Source organism: Ranitomeya imitator, chromosome 2 (genome assembly GCF_032444005.1).
Source record: "Ranitomeya imitator isolate aRanImi1 chromosome 2, aRanImi1.pri, whole genome shotgun sequence".
Taxonomy (NCBI): domain Eukaryota; kingdom Metazoa; phylum Chordata; class Amphibia; order Anura; family Dendrobatidae; genus Ranitomeya; species Ranitomeya imitator.
The window spans coordinates 383,751,459-383,775,674 of record NC_091283.1 but is presented as its reverse complement, the minus strand read 5'-3'; the positions used below and the strand labels follow the sequence as shown (position 1 = coordinate 383,775,674).

The 24,216-nt window shown below is 42.2% G+C and overlaps 1 protein-coding gene across 3 annotated transcripts in view; it reads left to right on the top strand.

Annotated features, from left to right (window-relative positions):
- LOC138664075 (gastrula zinc finger protein XlCGF57.1-like) overlaps window positions 1-23,503 on the top strand; it is a 77,744-nt gene extending 54,241 nt beyond the window's left edge. The window contains exon 7 of one of the 3 annotated variants that reach the window (XM_069750501.1): window positions 22,353-23,503. In XM_069750501.1, the coding sequence (XP_069606602.1) occupies window positions 22,353-23,356 (1,004 nt within the window). In that variant the 3' untranslated portion in view covers window positions 23,357-23,503. The remainder of the gene's footprint in view (window positions 1-22,352) is intronic. The other 2 variants (XM_069750503.1, XM_069750502.1) reach the window with 2 other exon arrangements.
- The last annotated feature ends 713 nt before the right edge of the window (window positions 23,504-24,216 follow it).

Here is a 24,216-nt window from a genome sequence, read left to right as displayed (position 1 = left end):
GCGGCATACAGTAACCTTCACCTCGGTGGGGGCTTCTCAGGAGGCGCCATGAGAGCATTGTAGCACGGAACACCAGCAGGATCCAGGCTGATGCCCGTCGGATGCATGAACCGGAAGTGCGCAGCCCCCGGAGGTCATGTCCTAATGACGCTCTTGCATACGACTTCTAGGGTCGGGTACCAGAAGTGGCTGCGTGCTGGCCAGCGGCTCCCACGTGGAGATGGTATGTAAAGGGACCTCCGGCACTCAGAAATGTGGGCAAGATGGAGGTACAGCAACCACTGGAGCAGCCTGCGCAACCACCACTACAGCAGCAGCAGCTGAAAAAGCCGGACAGGAGACACCCATCTCATCCCCATAGAAAGCAGGCACCCTAGCAGCCAGATGCAAATCCACAAGGCAGCTGCAGTGGGGGACATTTGGGCAGCATGTGAGGAACAGCAGGAGCCAGGAGCCGTCGCAGTTCTAGTTGGATTTAGGAGTCTGCAGTCTCCAGGGGAGACCTTTCTGACATCGTCCAGCCTCCTGATGCGGTACCCGTATAAAGCTTCCGAGTGGTGAGTCATCTACAAGGAAGTCCAGCAAGCTAATGGTCTTTTTTTCTTTTTTTAAATTTTTTTCTCCATATCTCTCTCTGCCTTTATTTTGTTTTCTGGGGCGGAAGATAGGAGGTCCCTAGGAAGTGTACTGGGAAGACAAAACATAGGGAGTGCCCCTTCTGTGGACAGGGGCTGTCAAGAATATGGTCAAAGAAGCCTTGTCAAGCATGTATAGAGCAGACTATTTCAGAGGATTCCCCTAATTTAATTTTTCTGCCAGCCTGAGATCCTTGACTAAAACGGCGGTTCAGAGATCCGAAAGTTCACTGGCCCACTCAGAAGATAGGAGAATTAGGGGAAAAAAGAGATTAAGGATGTCCCCTTCACCGGATGATTCTGCAGGGTCAGAGGAAGAGAGCCTGTGAGAATCTGATCGAAGTTCCACCTCATCTGACAGTGACAGCGGAGAGTTGACATTGTTTTCCCTTATATGAAACAGATAAGTTATTTAAGTCCATAAGGTCCACAATGGTTTTGGTAAACCAGAAATCCAAGAGGTCAGTTCAGGACTTAATGTTCTGGAGCCTCGAGCAGAGAAAACACCGGACTTTCCCAGTGAATGAACAGGGGCAGAACCTCATTAAGAGGGAGTGGGATAGACCAGACAGAAAAGGGCACTTTATGGCTTCCTTTAAAAGGAACTATCCCTTTGAAAAAAAAGCTACTACTTCTTTGGATAAAGCCTTTAAGCTGGATGTAGTAATATCCAAGATATCCAGGAGGTGCTCCCTGCCTTTTGATGATCTGGGTTTGCTAAAGGACCCGTTGGATAGAAAGACTGACAGAGCAGCATGGGAGTCCCCTGCAGGTGCCCTAAGACCAGCGATTGTGGCAAGTTGCACAGCTAGATCTCAGATTTTAGCTACATAACTTGGAAGATCAATCAGAGCAAAAGGTCCTAAGGGATACCATCCTAGCCTCAATCTCAACCGTTAAAGGGGCAGCAGTATTCCTGGCGGATGCTTCTGCAGACTCGGCTAAGTTGGCAGCCAGATCAGCTGTCTAATGCGGGTCATAGGGCGGTCTGGCTCAAGTGTTGGCCAGGGGACAGGCAGGCGAAAGTTAAACTAAGTTCTCTCACCTGTGACGGTAAAATCCTGCTTGGGCCTGCCCTCTACGAAATACTAGATAAAGCTGGGGACATCAGACAGGGTTTCCCAAAATCCCCTTTCCATAATTTCGGTGGTCCTTTCGGAAGGGAGATTACGCCCGCAAGAAGTCATCCAAAGATCGGGATAAGCTGGAAGAACCATCTATGAGAGGCAGAGGTTTCTTCTTCAGGAGATCCCTCCCAGGAAGCCAAAAACCCCCTCAATGATTCAACTTCCCGGGTGGGGGGAATGCTTTCTCTTTTCCTCCAAACCTGGGAAAGAATTTCTTCCAGTGCCTGGATCCTTGGTATCCTACGATCAGGTCTAAAACTAAGATTTCATTCCTCTACACGGTAAAGATACATCGAAACCCCTACGCAGCCGTCCCCGCACAAACAACTGGTGCTGGAAAGCGAGGTCCTGGCACTCAGGGAGAATCGTGTTGGAAGAAGTTCCTCCAGTGGAAATAAAAAATAGGTTCTACTCCCCCTCATTTCTGATAAAAAAACAGACGCATCCTTAAGAACCATAATAAATTTGAAGGCTTTAAACAAATTCCTGGTAGTCCCTTCATTCAAGATGGAGTCGGTGAGGACAGCAGTGAAGGTTCTCTTCTACCAATCTACACCCAGTATCGGAGATTCCTCAGAGTAGCAGTACATGGCACTCCCATTTGAGCCAGCATTAGCTCCCCGGATATTTACAAAAATATCAGAGGTAACAGCTCATCGCTGGGAAAAGGACATACTGGTGGTGCCATATCTGGACGACTTCCTGATTGTGGGGACTGTTGTGAATTCTGTGGTCAAGCTCCCTCCTGTGGTCATGAGTGGTACTTCGGCTGGTTCTGTCTATGAGCTTCCGTTGGTGGATGTGAGTGGGGCTGCGGCTTCTGAGTTTCCTTCCTCAGGTGACGAGGTTAAGTCGTTAGGTGCTGCTCTATTTAACTCCACCTATTTCTTTGTTCCTGGCCTCCAGTCAATGTTCCAGTATTGGTCTGGCTCTCTCCTGGATCGTTCTTGTGGCCTGTCTGCCCTGCATAAGCTAAGTTCTGCTTGTGTTACTTTTGTTTGCTATATTTTCTGTCCAGCTTGCTATATTGGTTTTTCTTGCTTGCTGGAAGCTCTGAGACGCAGAGGGAGCACCTCCGTACCGTTAGTCGGTGTGGAGGGTCTTTTTGCCCCTCTGCGTGGTTGTTTGTAGGTTTTTGTGCTGACCGCAAAGCTATCTTTCCTATCCTCGGTCTATTCAGTAAGTCGGGCCTCACTTTGCTAAATCTATTTCATCTCTGTGTTTGTATTTTCATCTTAACTCACAGTCATTATATGTGGGGGGCTGCCTTTTCCTTTGGGGAATTTCTCTGAGGCAAGGTAGGCTTATTTTTCTATCTTCAGGGCTAGTTAGTTTCTCAGGCTGTGCCGAGTTGCATAGGGAGCGTTAGGCGCAATCCACGGCTACCTCTAGTGTGGTATGATAGGATTAGGGATTGCGGTCAGCAGAGTTCCCACGTCTTAGAGCTCGTCCTATGTTAGTAACTATCAGGTCACTTTGTGTGCTCTTAACCACTAGGTCCATTGTGGTTCTGAATCACCTGTTCTTAACAGTACTGGAGGCCCAAAGTACTAATGCTTCTCAATAGAGGGAAAAGAGAAGTTCTGAGACCTTTTTTTTTCTTCTTTGCACTGTGTTTTGTCTTTTTTTTCCCCTTTACATCAGGGTGGTTCAGAACACAGGTGTAGACATGGACATTCAAGGTCTGTCCTCTTTGATGGATAATCTCGCTATAAGTGTTCAGAACATTCAAGATTTAGTGGTTCAGAATCCTATGTTAGAACCTAAAATTCCTATTCCTGAGTTATTTTCTGGAGATAGAGCTAAGTTTCTGAATTTCAAAAATAATTGTAAACTATTTCTGGCTTTGAAACCCTGTTCAACAAGTAAAGATCATTATTTCTTTATTACGTGGCGACCCTCAAGACTGGGCATTTTCCCTTGCGCCAGGAGATCCTGCATTATGTGATATTGATGCGTTTTTTCTGGCGCTCGGGTTGCTTTATGATGAACCTAATTCAGTGGATCAGGCAGAGAAAATCTTGCTGGCTCTGTGTCAGGGTCAGGATGAGGTAGAGATATATTGTCAGAAATTTAGGAAGTGTTCTGTGCTCACTCAATGGAATGAATGTGCTCTGGCAGCCATTTTCAGAAAGGGTCTCTCTGAAGCCCTTAAGGATGTCATGGTGGGATTTCCTATGCCTGCTGGTCTGAATGAGTCTATGTCTTTGGCCATTCAGATCGATCGACGCTTACGTGAGCGTAAAACTGTGCACCATTTGGCGGTATTATCTGAGCATAAACCTGAGCCTATGCAATGCAATAGGACTTTGACCAGAGCTGAACGGCAAGAACACAGACGACGGAATGGGCTGTGTTTTTACTGTGGTGATTCCACTCATGCTATCTCCGATTGTCCTAAGCGCACTAAGCGGTTCGCTAGCTCTGCCACCATTGGTACGGTACAGTCGAATTTTTTTTGTCCGTTACTTTGATCTGCTCTTTGTCATCCTATTCTGTCATGGCATTTGTGGATTCAGGCGCTGCCCTGAATTTGATGGACTTGGAGTATGCTAGGCGCTGTGGGTTTTTCTTGGAGCCCTTGCAGTATCCTATTCCATTGAGAGGAATTGATGCTACGCCTTTGGCCAAGAATAAGCCTCAGTACTGGACCCAGCTGACCATGTGCATGGCTCCTGCGCATCAGGAGGATATTCGCTTTTTGGTGTTGCATAATCTGCATGATGTGGTCGTGTTGGGGTTGCCATGGCTACAAGTCCATAACCCAGTATTGGATTGGAAATCAATGTCTGTGTCCAGCTGGGGTTGTCAGGGGGTACATGGTGATGTTCCATTTCTGTCTATTTCATCATCCACCCCTTCTGAGGTCCCAGAGTTCTTGTCGGATTACCGGGATGTATTTGATGAGCCCAAGTCCAGTGCCCTACCCCCGCATAGGGATTGTGATTGCGCTATCGATTTGATTCCTGGTAGTAAGTTTCCTAAAGGTCGACTGTTTAATTTGTCTGTGCCTGAGCACGCCGCTATGCGGAGTTACGTAAAGGAATCCTTGGAGAAGGGTCATATTCGCCCGTCGTCGTCGCCATTGGGAGCAGGGTTCTTTTTTGTGGCCAAGAAGGATGGTTCGCTGAGACCTTGTATTGATTACCGCCTTCTAAATAAAATCACGGTCAAATTTCAGTACCCCTTGCCGCTGCTGTCTGATTTGTTTGCTCGGATTAAGGGGGCTAGTTGGTTCACCAAGATAGATCTTCGTGGTGCGTATAATCTTGTGCGCATTAAACAGGGCGATGAATGGAAAACAGCATTTAATACGCCCGAGGGCCATTTTGAGTACCTGGTTATGCCATTCGGGCTTTCTAATGCTCCATCAGTGTTTCAGTCCTTTATGCATGACATCTTCCGAGAGTACCTGGATAAATTCCTGATTGTATACTTGGATGATATTTTGGTCTTCTCGGATGATTGGGAGTCTCACGTGAGGCAGGTCAGAATGGTGTTCCAGGTCCTGCGTGCGAATTCTTTGTTTGTGAAGGGGTCAAAGTGTCTCTTTGGTGTTCAGAAGGTTTCATTTTTGGGTTTCATTTTTTCCCCTTCTACTATCGAGATGGACCCTGTTAAAGTTCAGGCCATTTATGATTGGACTCAGCCGACATCTCTGAAGAGTCTGCAAAAGTTCCTGGGCTTTGCTAATTTTTATCGTCGCTTCATCAATAATTTTTCTAGTATTGCTAAACCGTTGACTGATTTAACCAAGAAAGGTGCTGATGTGGTCAATTGGTCTTCTGCTGCTGTGGAAGCTTTTCAGGAGTTGAAGCGTCGTTTTTCTTCTGCCCCTGTGTTGTGTCAACCAGATGTTTCGCTCCCATTCCAGGTCGAGGTTGATGCTTCTGAGATTGGAGCAGGGGCTGTTTTGTCGCAAATAAGTTCTGATGGCTCGGTGATGAAACCATGCGCCTTCTTTTCCAGGAAGTTTTCGCCTGCTGAGCGTAATTATGATGTTGGCAATCGAGAGTTGCTGGCCATGAAGTGGGCATTCGAGGAGTGGCGTCATTGGCTTGAAGGAGCTAAGCATCGCGTGGTGGTCTTGACTGATCATAAGAACTTGACTTATCTCGAGTCTGCCAAACGGTTGAATCCTAGACAGGCTCGTTGGTCGCTGTTTTTCTCCCGTTTTGACTTTGACTCGTGCCAGTGGGTTGCTTTTGCCCTTGCCAGTCCCGAAGAGGCCCTGGACACATATCTCTGTGGATTTTATTTCGGATCTCCCCGTCTCTCAAAAAATGTCGGTCATTTGGGTTGTTTGTGATCGCTTCTCGAAGATGGTCCATTTGGTACCCTTGTCTAAATTGCCTTCCTCCTCTGATTTGGTACCATTGTTCTTCCAGCATGTGGTTCGTTTACATGGCATTCCTGAGAACATCGTTTCTGACAGAGGTTCCCAGTTTGTTTCGAGGTTTTGGCGAGCCTTTTGTGCTAGGATGGGCATTGATTTGTCTTTTTCCTCGGCTTTCCATCCTCAGACAAATGGCCAGACTGAACGAACCAATCAGACCTTGGAAACATATCTGAGATGTTTTGTTTCTGCTGATCAGGATGATTGGGTGTCTTTTTTGCCTTTGGCTGAGTTCACCCTTAATAATCGGGCCAGCTCGGCTACTTTGGTTTCGCCGTTTTTCTGCAATTCTGGTTTCCATCCTCGTTTCTCTTCAGGGCAGGTTGAGTCTTCTGACTGTCCTGGTGTGGATACTGTGGTGGATAGGTTGCAGCAGATTTGGACTCATGTGGTGGATAATTTGACATTGTCTCAGGAGAAGGCTCAACGTTTCGCTAACTGCAGGCGCTGTGTGGGTCCCCGACTTCGTGTTGGGGATTTGGTTTGGTTGTCATCTCGTTATATTCCTATGAAAGTTTCCTCTCCTAAGTTTAAGCCTCGTTTCATTGGTCCGTATAGGATTTCTGAGGTTCTTAATCCTGTGTCTTTTCGTTTGACCCTTCCAGCTTCTTTTTGCATCCATAACGTATTCCATAGGTCATTGTTGCGGAGATACGTGGCACCTGTGGTTCCATCCGTTGATCCTCCTGCCCCGGTTTTGGTTGAGGGGGAGTTGGAGTATATAGTGGAGAAGATTTTGGATTCTCGTATTTCGAGACGGAAACTTCAGTACCTGGTTAAATGGAAGGGTTATGGTCAGGAAGATAATTCCTGGGTCTTTGCCTCTGATGTTCATGCTGCCGATCTTGTTCGTGCCTTTCATTTGGCCCATCCTGGTCGGCCTGGGGGCTCTGGTGAGGGTTCGGTGACCCCTCCTCAAGGGGGGGGTACTGTTGTGAATTCTGTGGTCAAGCTCCCTCCTGTGGTCATGAGTGGTACTTCGGCTGGTTCTGTCTATGAGCTTCCGCTGGTGGATGTGAGTGGGGCTGCGGCTTCTGAGTTTCCTTCCTCAGGTGACGAGGTTAAGTCGTTAGGTGCTGCTCTATTTAACTCCACCTAGTTCTTTGTTCCTGGCCTCCAGTCAATGTTCCAGTATTGTTAAAAATCGTTATAGCGCAAAAATATCTAATCAAGACTTAACCAGGTGCGTTATTCTTAAAATAAAAATGTCATGATATTCTGACGAAAGTATAGTGGTTTATTGAGTTATCCACCATCGCAACCAAAACATAAAAGGTAGATGAAACAATTACAAACAGAGTGTCCATGTGTAGATATCAGCGCTTCTCCTATTACTCATCTTTCCAGGGTCCTGAATGGTAGAAGTCATCTGTCTGTGTGAAAGTCTGAAGTCATCATGGCATGGAGTAGCTAACAGCTGTTGTTCCTCGTGTCTTGTCCCATGTCCATGGAGAATGATGGTGAAGGAAGGGAGGTGACCGTCCCACGTGACAAAAAGCCCCCCACCCTCCTTAGAGACGTTATTTATATGGTTTCTACAGATCACGTGTCTTCTGTATATGGAGTTAACTTATACTCTGAGCTACATACACAGAAATAGCTTTTCATAGTGTCAGCAAGAAACCATGTGCTCGGTACAGAATAAAAATAAGAATAATTAATATTTAACAATTCCCCCTTTTGAGGGTGACAGACATTGATTGGAACCCTCAAATTAAAATATTAATAAAATCTACTTTCTTCTTTGGCAAAATGATGTAATAAATAATATTATTAATAATAATATCGTTATATGTTCTCAATAATATAATGATATGTAAATTCATGTTATGGTAATTCATGTTATGGTAAGCCGTGACTAATATTCATATAAAATATATATTATACTTCCCTATATCTACTTGAAGCATCTCAGGTGTGATGTCATCTGATGTCATCTGGTCTTCATCTTGGTTCTTCTTCTTGGTTCTTTCAAACAATCTTTAATATGTCTTTTGTAATAGATGATAGCATGTAGATATGTAGAGACCGTGTGTCATGTGTCAATCAAAGTCCATAAATTCAAATGTTGATAAGAAAACAAAGTCCATAGATGAAATGTAGCTTTAATATCTGTGCAGTGTCACCTTTAGAAACCTGGACTTACATTGGCTCGCCTTGGAAATCATCTGGAATCCTCATATCGTCCGCACTGGTCTTGGGACAGGTGTGACGTCTTTGGTCAGCACAGCAAGGGTTACATTGACTCTTCCTTGCCAAATATAGCACCATAACCAGTCCTTAGTGCACAGGACACATGTCAGGGTTATTACCTGAGTGTTCACCAGCTTTCATGGAAGTCTTATAGGTGATAGGAAACCACTGGATCGTGATAAGAACGTAATAACACAGTTCATCTTTGATACTGTACTCATAGTCAGTGATGGATGCTGTAGTTGTGAATGGTGACATGAATTGCATTTGACACAGTCTATTACTCAGAAATCATAGCATTGTTACCTTGTGGAACTTCTGGATAACGGCTTTTCTTCTTGCAACTTTTAAAAATCAATTGAATTTAGAAAAATATAAAATCTTTATTAACGTCTTTAGTATCTTGATTGAAGTCTTCATTCCCTATTCTATACCAAATCTGGTAATTTCCCTAACTTATAATATCACAGCGTACCATAGCAATCAATAATATCCATATAATTATTAAATGATATTAAAATGGAGTTTATATTTGGAAAAATAAAATAATAATAATAATAATAATAATAAATGATAAATGATAGTATATTATTAACCATATTCTTCATGTGATTGGACATTTTTATGTCATAGGTGTAATTTCTTTTTGAACCCATAGATGTCAGTGTGTCTTTTATGTAACAAGTGCTGATATTTAGTATTAAAACTTTATTAATTTATGTTCAGTAGACCAATAATATGTAAGTATGTATAGCCATGAACCAAAATAAGTATATATATGAATAAATGAATGAATGAGTGAAAGAATTGTTGTATTTAACTCAGAATTGAAATTTTCTTATATAATGAAACCATATGATCACTATATTTGATAAAGCAATATGCTTGTAGAGATTACTCTATTAAATATTGATTTTTCCTTGATGAAAAATAAGAATGAAAAATAAAAATTGAAAGAAAAGTGGAAAAAAAATGAAAAATAAAAATGAGAATAAAAAATAAAAATAAGGCCTTTATATGTTGATGACAAATGCTGAGGTTATGTCTCAGTAACACATTCCCTTAATATTTTCCTCATGTAGATGTTGTCATAACCTTGGATCACCAAAATATTGAAATTATGCAACTTTGCATATTATACCCTTCATTAGAGGAAAAAATGATATTTATAATATTTATTGTTATTGTACCCAATAATACCTTATTAATATTTCTTCATTATTAAAATGTGTGAAGAAGAGGTATTGATGAAATGTGATGATGTGATCAGGATCAAAAACACATTTCCTCCTTAATATCAAAAAATATTATTTTATGAAAAAATTAATTTGTAAAAACCCAAAATATTGTATCCTAATTATCAATCAATGCGCATTGTAATCTATTAAATTTAGTATTCTAATATTCCTTTGAATATTCGCCAAATATTATTTAAGAGTATCAGTATGTTTTAAACTATAGAAAGGACTGGACTCATTTACAAGAAACTTGAGTTGAATGTTCTAACGCTATTTCGGTACAAGCCTGTAACTAAGACCCTTTGAATGTAAGGCTGAGGAAAATTCCTAAAATTAAAAAACTAAAAAACAAGGCTATATGATATCTCTTGACTCACAGCTGTCACGTCATGCACCATGCAGTGGAAAAAACATAATGTTACAGAAAAACATGTAGTACACACATTTTTAGGTTATTAGATATATTATTTTAAGTGTTAAATATATAAAAATCATGCAGTTAATATAGCTTCCTGTGTGAATAAGACATAAATTCATGAAACAGGTATTTTTTGTTCAATCCTCGCTTTGAAAGTAAAATTCTAAGGGAAATGAAAGATAAAGGTTAATTTCATATTTATTTCAAAACAAAATAATTTAAATATCTTATACATATGTATATATTTAATAAATGTATTTAATTGTAATTCTAAATATTTTTTTTTCCTGGAGTAAATTTTAATTATTTCACTATACATATAAAAATGCAGTTAATATAATCTCTACTTATACAAATATGCTACAGTATTTACTGTATATTATATTAATATATGTAACTGCAGAATTATATTGAAATAGAATAATTACATTAATAAATAATACATTGTATAACTCATCATATAATATAATTAATTTTTAGCCAATTCCTATCCCAAAATTTAGCTGTCTGTCGATAATTTGCTGAAATGCTAAATTTAGTAAGGTCAGTTTTAACCCTATGGACTCTTTGAAGAGCTGCTGTGATAATGGAGTGTTCAGCTGAGCTCCCCCTGGGATACTCACCTGCTTCCGTCTGTCAGTCTCCGCCATCTTTAGAGACAGATCTGACCCTTCAGATTTTAAATCTTTCAGAGAAATTTCTTTAATAGACTCCTGAATCTTTTCATACGGTTTGTAACAAATATGTAATTTTCTTCGTACTTCATAGATTTGATTTTGGATCAGATTTGAAGATTTTGATTTTGGCTTTTGATAAGATTGAATTCTGACTGGTTTCAAAAACTTAGTAAAATGTGTTTTCCTTTCAAGATTCTCGTGTTTTCTAGAAAAATCAAGGGATTGGGCGCATTCGTATAAAGAATTTTTCTGTGAAGCAATTATACGAGATACAGGATTTAAGAATTTAAACTTGTTTACAAAACAATTTATCATGGATTGTTGATTCAAATTCGTACAGACCAATTTATAAATCCTTTCAAAAATGGCCATAAAAGTAAACGTACATTCTTCCCGGCCAATCTTCAATTTTAGAAGAATATCAAGATCTGGATAATTTTCTTTCAATCCACAGAAAATCAAAATTCTTAATCTTTCTACATCAGTCATCTTTTCGTGGAACTCATCAGTCTGCATTTTTAGTGAGAGTCTTCTGGAGAAGATTACCGGAAGCCAAATTTTAAACAAATTATTTCTCTGCACATTAGTCAAATCAAACTTATCAGCAAAACTCTCAAATATCTCTGAATTTCTGCACACATGGATTTTGTCATCATATGCAGGAATGATTTTGCATAATTTTAGCAGGATTTTCCTAGATTTAAGTTGGAGTTGGGCCTCTGAGTCGTCTATTTTTAAGGGCAATGGTACATCTGTCCCTCGTAGATCATCTTTGTCAATTGTCATGTCTCCTTCACTTCCTCCATCTTGTTTTTCATTTTGTGTCACAAAGTCAATGTCACTTTGGGTGGTCATCGTCATCACAGATACGTGCGTCACATCTTTCTCACTCTTCTCATTACAGTCAATCTTGGGAACATCATTCGTTTCCTTAGAAATTCTTTCTACACTGTCTTTTTTGGACTTCTCTGTCACAAACTCGTTAAATACATAAACCATATGTAAAATATTTTTAAGTTGCTCTTTTTCTTTTTTCTTAAACATTAGCTTAGAATCTAAATTCGAATTCGCTATTCTGCATTCTGCAAATAAATTAGACCAAAATATTTCTAAGCTAGATCCATACAAACTTACAAATTCTATCTGACTTGATTTAGCATATGAATTTATCAAATCCATTTGTCTTACCTTGAAATCTCAGCTTGTAATCCCTTTGCTTTTACAACGCTGGGCTCCGGACTTCAGCACGGCTATTTTTAGCACGTCTGTTCTTCAGCACTACCAGTGCTTGCTGTCAATCCGTACAACACCTGTTAGTCTCCGTCATTCGTAGGTTCTTGTGAAATCTTTGTGACTTGAAATTTTGAAGTGGAATTCCTGAATACTTGCACAATCTAGCGGAACTCTTCTGTCTTCCCCCGTGTGCAAGAAGAAGGAAATTCACGCAAAAATAGCACAAAAAATCAAAACTGGCTGGCTAGGCCAAATGTTAAAAATCGTTATAGCGCAAAAATATCTAATCAAGACTTAACCAGGTGCGTTATTCTTAAAATAAAAATGTCATGATATTCTGACGAAAGTATAGTGGTTTATTGAGTTATCCACCATCGCAACAAAAACATAAAAGGTAGATGAAACAATTACAAACAGAGTGTCCATGTGTAGATATCAGCGCTTCTCCTATTACTCATCTTTCCAGGGTCCTGAATGGTAGAAGTCATCTGTCTGTGTGAAAGTCTGAAGTCATCATGGCATGGAGTAGCTAACAGCTGTTGTTCCTCGTGTCTTGTCCCATGTCCATGGAGAATGATGGTGAAGGAAGGGAGGTGACCGTCCCACGTGACAAAAAGCCCCCCACCCTCCTTAGAGACGTTATTTATATGGTTTCTACAGATCACGTGTCTTCTGTATATGGAGTTAACTTATACTCTGAGCTACATACACAGAAATAGCTTTTCATAGTGTCAGCAAGAAACCATGTGCTCGGTACAGAATAAAAATAAGAATAATTAATATTTAACAAGTATTGGTCTGGCTCTCTCCTGGATCGTTCTTGTGGCCTGTCTGCCCTGCATAAGCTAAGTTCTGCTTGTGTTACTTTTGTTTGCTATATTTTCTGTCCAGCTTGCTATATTGGTTTTTCTTGCTTGCTGAAAGCTCTGAGACGCAGAGGGAGCACCTCCGTACCGTTAGTCGGTGCGGAGGGTCTTTTTGCCCCTCTGCGTGGTTGTTTGTAGGTTTTTGTGCTGACCGCAAAGCTATCTTTCCTATCCTCGGTCTATTCAGTAAGTCGGGCCTCACTTTGCTAAATCTATTTCATCTCTGTGTTTGTATTTTCATCTTAACTCAGTCATTATATGTGGGGGGCTGCCTTTTCCTTTGGGGAATTTCTCTGAGGCAAGGTAGGCTTATTTTTCTATCTTCAGGGCTAGTTAGTTTCTCAGGCTGTGCCGAGTTGCATAGGGAGCGTTAGGCGCAATCCACGGCTACCTCTAGTGTGGTATGATAGGATTAGGGATTGCGGTCAGCAGAGTTCCCACGTCTCAGAGCTCGTCCTATGTTAGTAACTATCAGGTCACTTTGTGTGCTCTTAACCACTAGGTCCATTGTGGTTCTGAATCACCTGTTCATAACAGGGGACTCATTCCTTAGAAAGGTTAGGGTGGCGTTTGAATCTCAAAAATTCCATGCTACGACCATTAACATCACAGGTCTCCCTGGGTCTAGTAATAGATTTGGTAAGACAAGAATGCCTCCTGCTCTTAACTCCGCCTCTTGTGGTTCTGCTCTATCTCCGTTCTGCAACTTGCCGCACAGGTCTCTACCTGTTTCTTTATATTCACCAGTCCGAACAGGTCCTTACCTGTTTTCATATACTCTACAGTCTGAACAGGTTCTTACCTGTTTCCATACACCCGCCTGTGTTCCAGTTCCTACCAGAGTATCAGTCCTGTCGGTGTGACCTGCCAGAGTGCCAGCCGTGCCCGCCTGTTTGCCAGCGTGCCAGCCATGCCCGTCTGCCTGCCTGTGTCTCCGTCAAGCCCGTATGCCCATCAGGGTCTCTGCTGTACCCGTCCGCCAGCCAGTGTCACAGCCGTGCCTGCCTGTGTCCTGTCCCCCGGTGGGATCAGCATCCACAGCCAGACTCCACCCTGGAGTGGTACCTGGTAGCTACCTGCCGCACAAGTCTGGCCTCACCATCAGAGGCTCCAGCAAACACCTAGGAAGCTACTTAGTTACGCCCCTTCCAGGGAAGTCTGGCCAGTGGTCCAGTGGGGCCACACCCCCAGATGCCCGCGCCAAACCAGTCTCGGTGCGAGCGTTACAGTTCCCACAATGAAACTGACAAAACTCAGTCTAAGTCTGTCCTCCAAAAAGAAGCATCATATCCATTTTTTATCAGATGCGAGGATGACATTTTCTCATTAATGTGAATGGGTCTGTGAATGAACTCAAAACACTCAAATGACATCCATGTGTCATCTGAGCACTGTCTATCCTTCACTGAACAGTTGATATGAGAAGGTTTGAAAAATCTATTTTTGTATTTAACATATAAGTAAAAAAGTATAATACACGAATTATAAAAAAGTGACACACGGACCAAAAGTTGTTCCAACATAATGAAAACCCCCCACATTTTTCCACATGTGACCAAAAAAAAAAAGCTGTCTGATTGAGGCCTTAGGCTACATTCTCATTCTGAAGTGCTGTGTGCCGAGTTGTCTCTCTGGGTGTTACATGAAAAAGGTGTGCACACGTGCCCCTGACGAATCTACTCAGTGCAATGAGGTAAATGTAGTCAGACACAATATCTTAGGGGAAGGTCACACTGCAATCTTAAATGAGTTCCTATTTCTGCCTAAAGCTACTATCTAAATCTACATCAAATTTCCACAAACTTCTTCAGACATATCCCTGTCTGAGACATTGCATTTCATAAGTGTGGGTTATGAAAATTTGTTTCAATTACCGTATTTTTCAGACTATAAGATGCACTTTTTTCCCTAAAGAATTTTGGAGGAAAATACTTTTCTATCCACTGGCTAACACGGTACCAAGATATGTATCTTTCCTGTATCAGGCCATATCACCAATCTAACCCAAGAAGAGGTGCGAAACCGGCTAAATAAGATTAAAATAGATAAATCTCCGGGTCCGGATGGCATACACCCACGAGTACTAAGAGAACTAAGTAATGTAATAGATAAACCATTATTTCTTATTTTTAGGAACTTTATAGCGACGGGGTCTGTTCCGCAGGACTGGCGCATAGCAAATGTGGTGCCAATATTCAAAAAGGGCTCTAAAAGTGAACCTGGAAATTATAGGCCAGTAAGTCTAACCTCTATTGTTGGTAAAATATTTGAAGGGTTTCTGAGGGATGTTATTCTGGATTATCTCAATGAGAATAACTGTTTAACTCCATATCAGCATGGGTTTATGAGAAATCGCTCGTGTCAAACCAATCTAATCAGTTTTTATGAAGAGGTAAGCTATAGGCTGGATGACGGTGAGTCATTGGACGTGGTATATCTCGATTTTTCCAAAGCGTTTGATACCGTGCCACACAAGAGGTTGGTACACAAAATGAGAATGCTTGGTCTGGGGGAAAATGTGTGTAAATGGGTTAGTAACTGGCTTAGTGATACAAAGCAGAGGGTGGTTATAAATGGTATAGTCTCTAACTGGGTCGCTGTGACCAGTGGGGTACCGCAGGGGTCGGTATTGGGTTCCTGTTCTCTTCAACATATTCATTAATGATCTGGTAGAAGGTTTACACAGTAAAATATCGATATTTGCAGATGATACAAAACTATGTAAAGCGGTTAATACAAGAGAAGATAGTATTCTGCTACAGATGGATCTGGATAAGTTGGAAACTTGGGCTGAAAGGTGGCAGATGAGGTTTAACAATGATAAATGTAAGGTTATGCACATGGGAAGAAGGAATCAATATCACCATTACACACTGAACGGGAAACCACTGGGTAAATCTGACAGGGAGAAGGACTTGGGGATCCTAGTTAATGATAAACTTACCTGGAGCAGCCAGTGCCAGGCAGCAGCTGCCAAGGCAAACAGGATCATGGGGTGCATTAAAAGAGGTCTGGATGGGGGGCGTGACCTAGCAGGCGATGTGAACAGACGTGCAACAGAGCTCTCCCACTTCATTATCTCCTTATTAACCCCTTAGAGGCGCCGCCGAACGCAAATCATACTCTCAGGAGTGCACATAGTCTCGGGGAGCGAGGTGTGACCCGAAGGAACGGAATCTTATCTGAGGATGACACGCAGGAGACAGAAGGAGCTGACAGCTGCGGGAAGCTCACAGGCCCAAGATGGCGCCGAGACTGCAGAGGAGGCGGCGAGGGCAAGCGCTGCTTATCAGAGGAAGATGGATGTGATTGCTAAGTTGGAGCGATTTGCCAGGTCAGAGGAGGCTGTAAATCTGCAGTCAGAGGCTGGAAGTGTGAAGTCTGGAGCAGCTGGTGCCCCCGGAGAACAGCAGGAAGGAGGGGCTCAGCTACAGTGCAGTGGGTCAGACCAAGGATCTCCTACCAGAGCCGCAGGAGCTGTTCTGCCTGCACAGTCTGACATGCCAGAAATGGAGGAGCCGACTCTGAAGGACATATTTTCAGTGGTGATGTACTGTAAGTCTGCCCTGGGGGCTCTAAACCTACGAGCGGATGAATTAAAGGGAGAGATGGTCGCTTTAAACTCTGCTATGCGTAAAGTTGAAAAGAGAGTGGAAGAGGTGGAAGAAAGGGTTGGGAGTACAGAAGATCGGATTGGTGAATTGTTAAACAGGGGAAAAAAAGTATATTCAACGTATTGCTGATCTGGAGTTTAAGACTGATGACCTTGAAAACCGATCCCGCAGGAACAACCTAAGGATTGTGGGGGTCCCAGAAAAGGCGGAAGGGAGCAACCCCACGGCTTATATTGAGGCATGGCTAAAAAACGCTGTGGGTGGAGATGGCCTTACTAAGATGTTTGCCGTTGAAAGAGCGCACCGTGTGCACACCAGACCCCTCCCCCCCGGCTCGGCCCCAAGAGTTATCTTGGCTAAAATTCTGAACTATCAGGACCGAGACATTTTGTTGAGGAAAGCCAGGAATTGTGATGAGCTGACCATTGATGGTAATCGGGTCTCCCTTTATCCGGATTACTCTGCGGCAGTCCAAAAGCTTCGGATGAAGTTTGGGGAGGTCAAGAGGAGGTTGCGAGACTTAGATGTCCGTTATTCAATGATTTACCCAGCAAAATTAAGGGTGGTGGCTCTGGATCGGGTGCATTTTTTCCAAAATCCAGAGGAGGCGTCACAATGGCTGGATCTCAATTCTAAGCATGTCAGAGCGGGGCAGACCCGCTGAAACTGATTTAAGTGCTACTGAGGCAATTGTTAACCCTTCACTGTTATGTTTGGTTTGATAGTTAACTGGTACTTATACTGTGACTTTATGGTATATTGATATCATCAGGTTGTGTTCGGCGGCGCAACAGAATTTGCATTTTGGCTATGGTGGGCGGGGGAGCTGAAGGAACGCAGAGTTTTTATCGTTAGGCTGTGAAACAGCGTTCCCAGATCTCAAATTGAGAGGGAGAGTTTATTTTGATATTCTAAGAGTAGAGAGGAGTTGGGTGGGCTTAAGAGAGGGGAGAGATGGAGAGTTATTTCAGTTGGGAATTGGGGATGGGGGCGGGGAGGAGGGAGGGGGTGGGAGTTGGGGTTGAGACCTTAGGGAGCTTGAACTCATTCATTGTTTCTATAAGCTACAATGGGTGGGGAGGTTAAAATCCTAAGTTGGAATGTTAGGGGCCTTGCAAATGCTACTAAAAGAACAGCTATTTTCCAATATGTACTGAAACAGAGGCCTTCAGTGATATGTCTGCAGGAAACTCACCTAGTGAAGGAAAAGGTTGCTATTCTACAGAAGAGATGGGTGAGAAAGGCGTATCACTCAACGTTCTCAAATTATGCCAGAGGTGTGTCAATTTTGATACACGTTAGTGTTCCGTTTGAAGAGATTGAGGTAACCACCGATAAAGACGGCCAATTTGTGTTTTTAGTATGCAAGATATTTAACAGGTTAATTTGTATTGTGTCAATTTATATTCCACCACCATATTCCAAGAAAAAGATACAGGAGATTCTGGAAATTACGGGTAGGTGGGATGGGGTGCCCCTCCTTATAGTGGGGGATGTGAACAATATATCTAATGATCACTGGGACAAGGGTAGACATGCGGAGTTGAGAAGTGAAGGGAACTCTACTCCTTTTGGAAATTATCTAAGAGAAATAGGATGGATAGATTTGTGGCGGGTGCGTAATCCTAGGACATATGCCTACTCATGTTATTCAGCAACATACGGATCTTTATCTCGCATTGATGTGGCTTTAGGAAATGGGGGGGTGAATAATCTAATACATGAGGTGGAGTATAGGCCTAGAGTAATATCGGATCATAGCCCAGTACTGGTCTCGGTACAAATGACTGGGAAGAGTGGTCTGACGGGGTTGGGATGGAAATTTCACCCCTCCTGGCTACAGTATTTGGATATGGAACAGGTGGGATCTGAACTCGGGGAGTTTTTCAGGATTAATGAAGGGAGTGCGGGGAATCTTGTAGTGTGGGACACCATGAAGGCATACCTGAGAGGAATTTTATTCCGGGACATCTCGAGACATAAAACTAAGTCTAAAATTCAAGACAATGCAGTGATGGAGGAACTGAGGGTGGCGGAAGAGACACTGGCCTCTCAGAATTCAAGAGAAGCGCAACTTCGTATGAGGGCGGCTCAGGTAGCGGTCGAGGAACTCCATATGCGTAGGGCAGATAGGTTGAGAGCCTTTCAAAAGGAAACATTTTATTCTGAGGGAGAGAAGGTAGGACATTTGCTGTCGGTGGTGGTTTCTGCGCAGCGGGATTCTTCACATGTATACTCCATAAGAACAGAGGAAGGTAAAACAGTTACTCAGGGGGGGGAAATTTTAGACGTTTTTCGGAGATTTTATAGTAAATTATATTCCTCTAGGGTGGATAAAAGTCCTGAGGAAATGAATAGATATCTGAAAGAGGTTGACTTACCCAGACTAGGTAGAGAGGAAAGGGAGTGGATGGATAGACCGCTTGGGGAGGAAGAATTCAAGGCGGCTTTGGCAGATATGGCGGGGGGCAAGGCTCCGGGGACGGACGGTATCCCAGTAGAGGTTTATAAAATTCTTAATGCAGAGTTAATGCCCAAATTGGAGCGAGTGTTCTCTGAGTCGTTGGAGAGGGGAGTGCTGCCTCCATCAATGAGAGAGGTCATTGTGGTGGTTATTCCTAAAGCTGATAAAGATCCTCAACAGCCGGAGTCGTATAGACCAATTTCACTTCTAACGGCTGACATAAAGATTTTGGCGAAGGCCCTGGCGAACAGGCTGTCCCAAGTGATCGATAAATTGATTCACCCAGACCAGTCTGGCTTTATGCCCAATAAATCCACGGCAATTAACTTGAGAAGGCTATTTTTAAATATGCAAATTCCTGCAGACAATGCCGGAAAAAGAGTTGTGGTGTCTTTAGATGCCCACAAGGCCTTTGATTGTGTGGAGTGGAGTTACTTGTGGTCGGTACTGGATCGCCTGGGGTTTGGTCCAAAATTCATCTCCTGGGTTAAGTTGCTGTACTCGTTCCCAACGGCAAAAATTAGAGTTAATAATAATTTGTCAGAGAGTATCCCGCTGTTTAGGGGTACCAGACAGGGGTGTCCGCTGTCCCCGTTGCTCTTCGCTCTGGCCGTGGAGCCGTTAGCGGCTAAAATAAGAGGTGCTCAGGAGGTCAGAGGTTTCATCTATGGTAGGAGGGAAGACAAAATTGCATTATATGCTGACGATATTTTGTTGTTCCTGGAGGATTCTGAAAGGTCCCTGTGCAATGCGGTTGCTTTGATTGAGGAGTTTGGTCGGTTTTCGGGTCTCACAATAAACTGGGATAAGTCTTGTATGTTGTTGATTGAGGGGGACAGTATTGGCAGTGGAGAGAGGGCGATAACCACAAAATTAAAGATTGTTCAAAAATTCAAATATTTGGGTATTCAGATTGCTCTTCCTCTAACTACCTTTGAGGAACTGAATTTAATTCCATTAATGCAGAAAATTCGTACCAAGATTGCGGCATGGAACAAATTACATTTATCGGTGGTTGGTAGGGTGAACCTCTTAAAAATGATTGTAATGCCACAGTTGTTGTACGTGCTACATAACTCTCCCATTTGGATTACACAGTGCAGATTCCGTAAGATTAGGTCTTTGTTTGGGGAATTAATATGGGGAGGAAAGAGTCCTAGGTTTAAACAGGAGATACTTCAGAGGGCCAAAACAGAGGGGGGTCTTGCACTTCCTAATCCATGGCTATACTTCTTAGCAGCACAGTGTCAACATCTCAAAGGATGGGGGGAGGAGGCAGGGAGTGTGCAAATACCTAATAGCTTGAGGTACTTACTACAGGCAGACGTTTTGAGTGACAGTTTGGAGGGAGGACAATCCAAAAAAATGGGTTCACAGGGGTGCACTATCAAATTAATTCACAGAGTATGGGAAAAAGTCAAACTCATTAGGGAAGTGAGTGGGTTCACCAGATTCTCGCCTATTTGGGACAACATTTATCTACCGGAATTTAGGCAGAGGGAGGGTTTTCACTTTTGGTCTGCAGCAGGTATTAAACGGCTGGGGCAGCTGATAAGTCAGGGCAGACTTAAAACATTTGAGGAGTTGCAGGAAGAATTTCAGTTGCCACGGTCTGAATTGTTCCAGTATAATCGTATCTCTCATGCTTATCAGGCACAGAATAAAAGGGGAGCCATAGTGGTACAGATTGATCTCATGCTCGACTATATCCTTAAGAATAGCTGCACGAAGGGGGCGATTTCAGAAATATATGGGTATCTACTTTTTTCTTTCCTGGAAAAATATCCCATCCGAGCCAAAGGGAAATGGGAAGCTGAATTGGGAATAATTGACAATGATAGATGGGAGTCGGTCCTAGAATATGTGCCCAAGATATCAATGAGTGAACCTGGCAGGCTATCACAGTTATTCGTAATCCATAGGGCCTATAGAACCCCTGACAGGTTGTTCAAGGCTGGGCTTAGGCAGAACTCGGAATGCCCTCGGTGCTCACAATCCCAGGCGGGGATATTGCATATGATGTGGCAGTGCCCTAGACTGTCCTCCTTCTGGATAGTTGTTTTAAATCGTATTGAACTGGTGTATGGATGTTCTATCCCTAGGGTTCCACTGACTTGCATATTGGGATATGTGGAGGAAATTGTTACGGACAACATGTTTAAAATAGCTATTGCACGATTGTTATTCATTGCTAGGAAATTGATCGCCAAATTTTGGATTAGAGAGGAACCTCCAACAAGAAGAGACTTTCTTAAGCAAGCAGAGCATATACTTACTTTGGAGAAAAGTATCTACACCAAAAGGAATAAGCTGGACATCTTCCACAAGCTGTGGCAACCGTGGATGGACTTGAATTAGGATGATAAATGAGAATATAGGGAACCTAGTATTCAATGGAAATATAACGGATGTTTATTCAAATGTTTGTATGATGATGGGAAGTGGGGTGGCTCTGGCTGAGGTCTCTGGGGTTGGGCGGGGTGGGGGGGCTCTGGGTCGGGGGGAAAAAAAAGTTAACTGTAAATGTTTAATGAAACATTATGAAACATTGTCATGAGAAATATTCTGATTGTTTATTCTTTGCGGATAATAAAAATCTATCTGATAAAAAAAAAAAAAAAAGAGGTCTGGATACACATGATGAGAGCGTTATACTGCCTCTGTACAAATCCCTAGTTAGACCGCACATGGAGTACTGTGTCCAGTTTTGGGCACCGGTGCTCAGGAAGGATATAATGGAACTAGAGAGAGTACAAAGGAGGGCAACAAAATTAATAAAGGGGATGGGAGAACTACAATACCCAGATAGATTAGCGAAATTAGGATTATTTAGTCTAGAAAAAAGACGACTGAGGGGCGATCTAATAACCATGTATAAGTATATAAGGGGACAATACAAATATCTCGCTGAGGATCTGTTTATACCAAGGAAGGTGATGGGCACAAGGGGGCATTCTTTGCGTCTGGAGGAGAGAAGGTTTTTCCACCAACATAGAAGAGGATTCTTTACTGTTAGGGCAGTGAGAATCTGGAATTGCTTGCCTGAGGAGGTGGTGATGGCGAACTCAGTCGAGGGGTTCAAGAGAGGCCTGGATGTCTTCCTGGAGCAGAACAATATTGTATCCTACAATTATTAGGTTCTGTAGAAGGACGTAGATCTGGGGATTTATTATGATGGAATATAGGCTGAACTGGATGGACAAATGTCTTTTTTCGGCTTTACTAACTATGTTACTATGTTACATATCTGCATGTTTTTCTGTGCATAGCCCTCAGACGCGAGCATAAACAAACAAGCTGTTTTGAAAATATTGTTTTCATTTTTTCTTCAATTGCATACTATTAACATATCTATGGATTTGACAGTTTTCATGATTCCATGACTTTTCCTTTTTGATGTTGGAATTTCAGTGTTGAGAAGTGTATAATATAAATAATAATTTAATTTCAAGGCACTGTTATTTAAAAATAACAATCACTTTTATTCTTAGCAGATAACTATTCCAGAAGCTCAGAGGGATATCTGATATTTTTAGATTTTGCAGCAAATGGACATGGTATCATAACAGATAATCGTCAAGAACATTCCATTATCCTAAATACACCTCAGGCTCTTCACAGTAAAGACTTAGGATCCACTGAAAAGAATCAGATGCTTTCTACTGCTCCATCAATCACCAATGTGCAAAAGAAAAGTCAAGGAATAGCTGTTGAACATATTAATGCTCATGTAGTGGTGGATCCATTATCATGCTCAGTATGTGGGAAATGTTTTGTCAAGAATTCAGATCTTATTAGACATCACAGAACACACACAGGGGAGAAGCCATTTTCATGTTCAGAATGTGAGAAATGTTTTTTTCAGAGATCGCATCTTGTGCAACATTTGAAGATTCACACAGGAGAGAAACCATTTCCATGTTCAGAATGTGGAAAATGTTTTGTCAAGAATTCAGATCTTATTAGACATCACAGAACACACACAGGGGAGAAGCCATTTTCATGTTCAGAATGTTTTAAATGTTTTAAAACAAGAGCAGAACTTGTTATCCATCAGAGATTTCACACAGGGGAAAAGCCATTTTTATGTTCAGATTGTGGGAAATGTTTTTACAGTACATCAGAACTTGTTACACATCAGATAAGTCACACAGGGGAGAAGCCATTTTCATGTTCAGAATGTGGAATAGGTTGTATGAAAAAGTCAATTCTTGATAGACATAAAAAAATTCACACAGGGGAGAAGCCATTTTCATGTTCAGAATGTTGTAAATGTTTTAGCAGGAAAACAGAACTTGTCAGCCATCTGAGAATTCACACAGGGGAGAAGCCATATCAATGTTTAGAATGTGGAAAATGTTTTAATGCGAAACGCAGCCTTGTTACCCATCAGAAAAGTCACACAAAGAAAACCGCATTTTCATGTTCAGAGTGTGGGAAAAGTTTTGTTAAAAAATCACATCTTGATGCACATCTGAGAATTCACACAGGGTAGAAACCATGTTCATGTTCATAATGTAAAAAAGGTTTTATGAAAAAGTCAGATCTTGTTAGACATCAGAGAAATCACACAGGGGAGACGCCATACCCATGTTCAGAATGTGGAAAATGTTTTAATAAGAAATTAAATCATAATAATAATAATAATTTTATTTATATAGCACCAACATATTCCGCAGCGCTTTACAAATTATAGAGGGGACTTGTACAGACAATAGACATCACAGCATAACAGAAATCACAGTTCAAAATAGATACCAAGAGGAATGAGGGCCCTGCTCGCAAGCTTACAAACTATGAGGAAAAGGGGAGACACAAGAGGTGGATGGTAACAATTGCTTTAGTTAGTCAAACTAGCCATAGCGTAAGGCTCAGATATTCATGTAAAGCTGCATGAACCAGTTAACTGCCTAAGTATGTAGCAGTATAGACACAGAGGGCTATTAACTGCATAAAGTGTATGAGAACATGATGCGAGGAACCCAATAATTTATTTATTTTTTTTGAATGGGCCACACAGGGATAGTTAGATTAATGCGTTGAGGCGGTAGGCCAATCTGAACAAATTAGTTTTTTAGGGCACGCTTAAAACTGTGGGGATTGGGGATTAATCGTTTTAACTTAGGTAGTGCATTCCAAAGAATCGGCGAAGCACGTGTAAAGTCTTGGAGACGGGAGTGGGAGGTTCTGATTATTGAGGATGCTAACCTGAGGTCATTAGCGGAGCAGACGGCACAGGTAGGGTGGTAGACTGAGACCAGAGAGGAGATGTAGGGTGGTGCTGAGCCATGGAGTGCTTTGTGGATGTGGGTAGTAGTTTTGTACTGGATTCTTGAGTGGATGGGTAACCAGTTT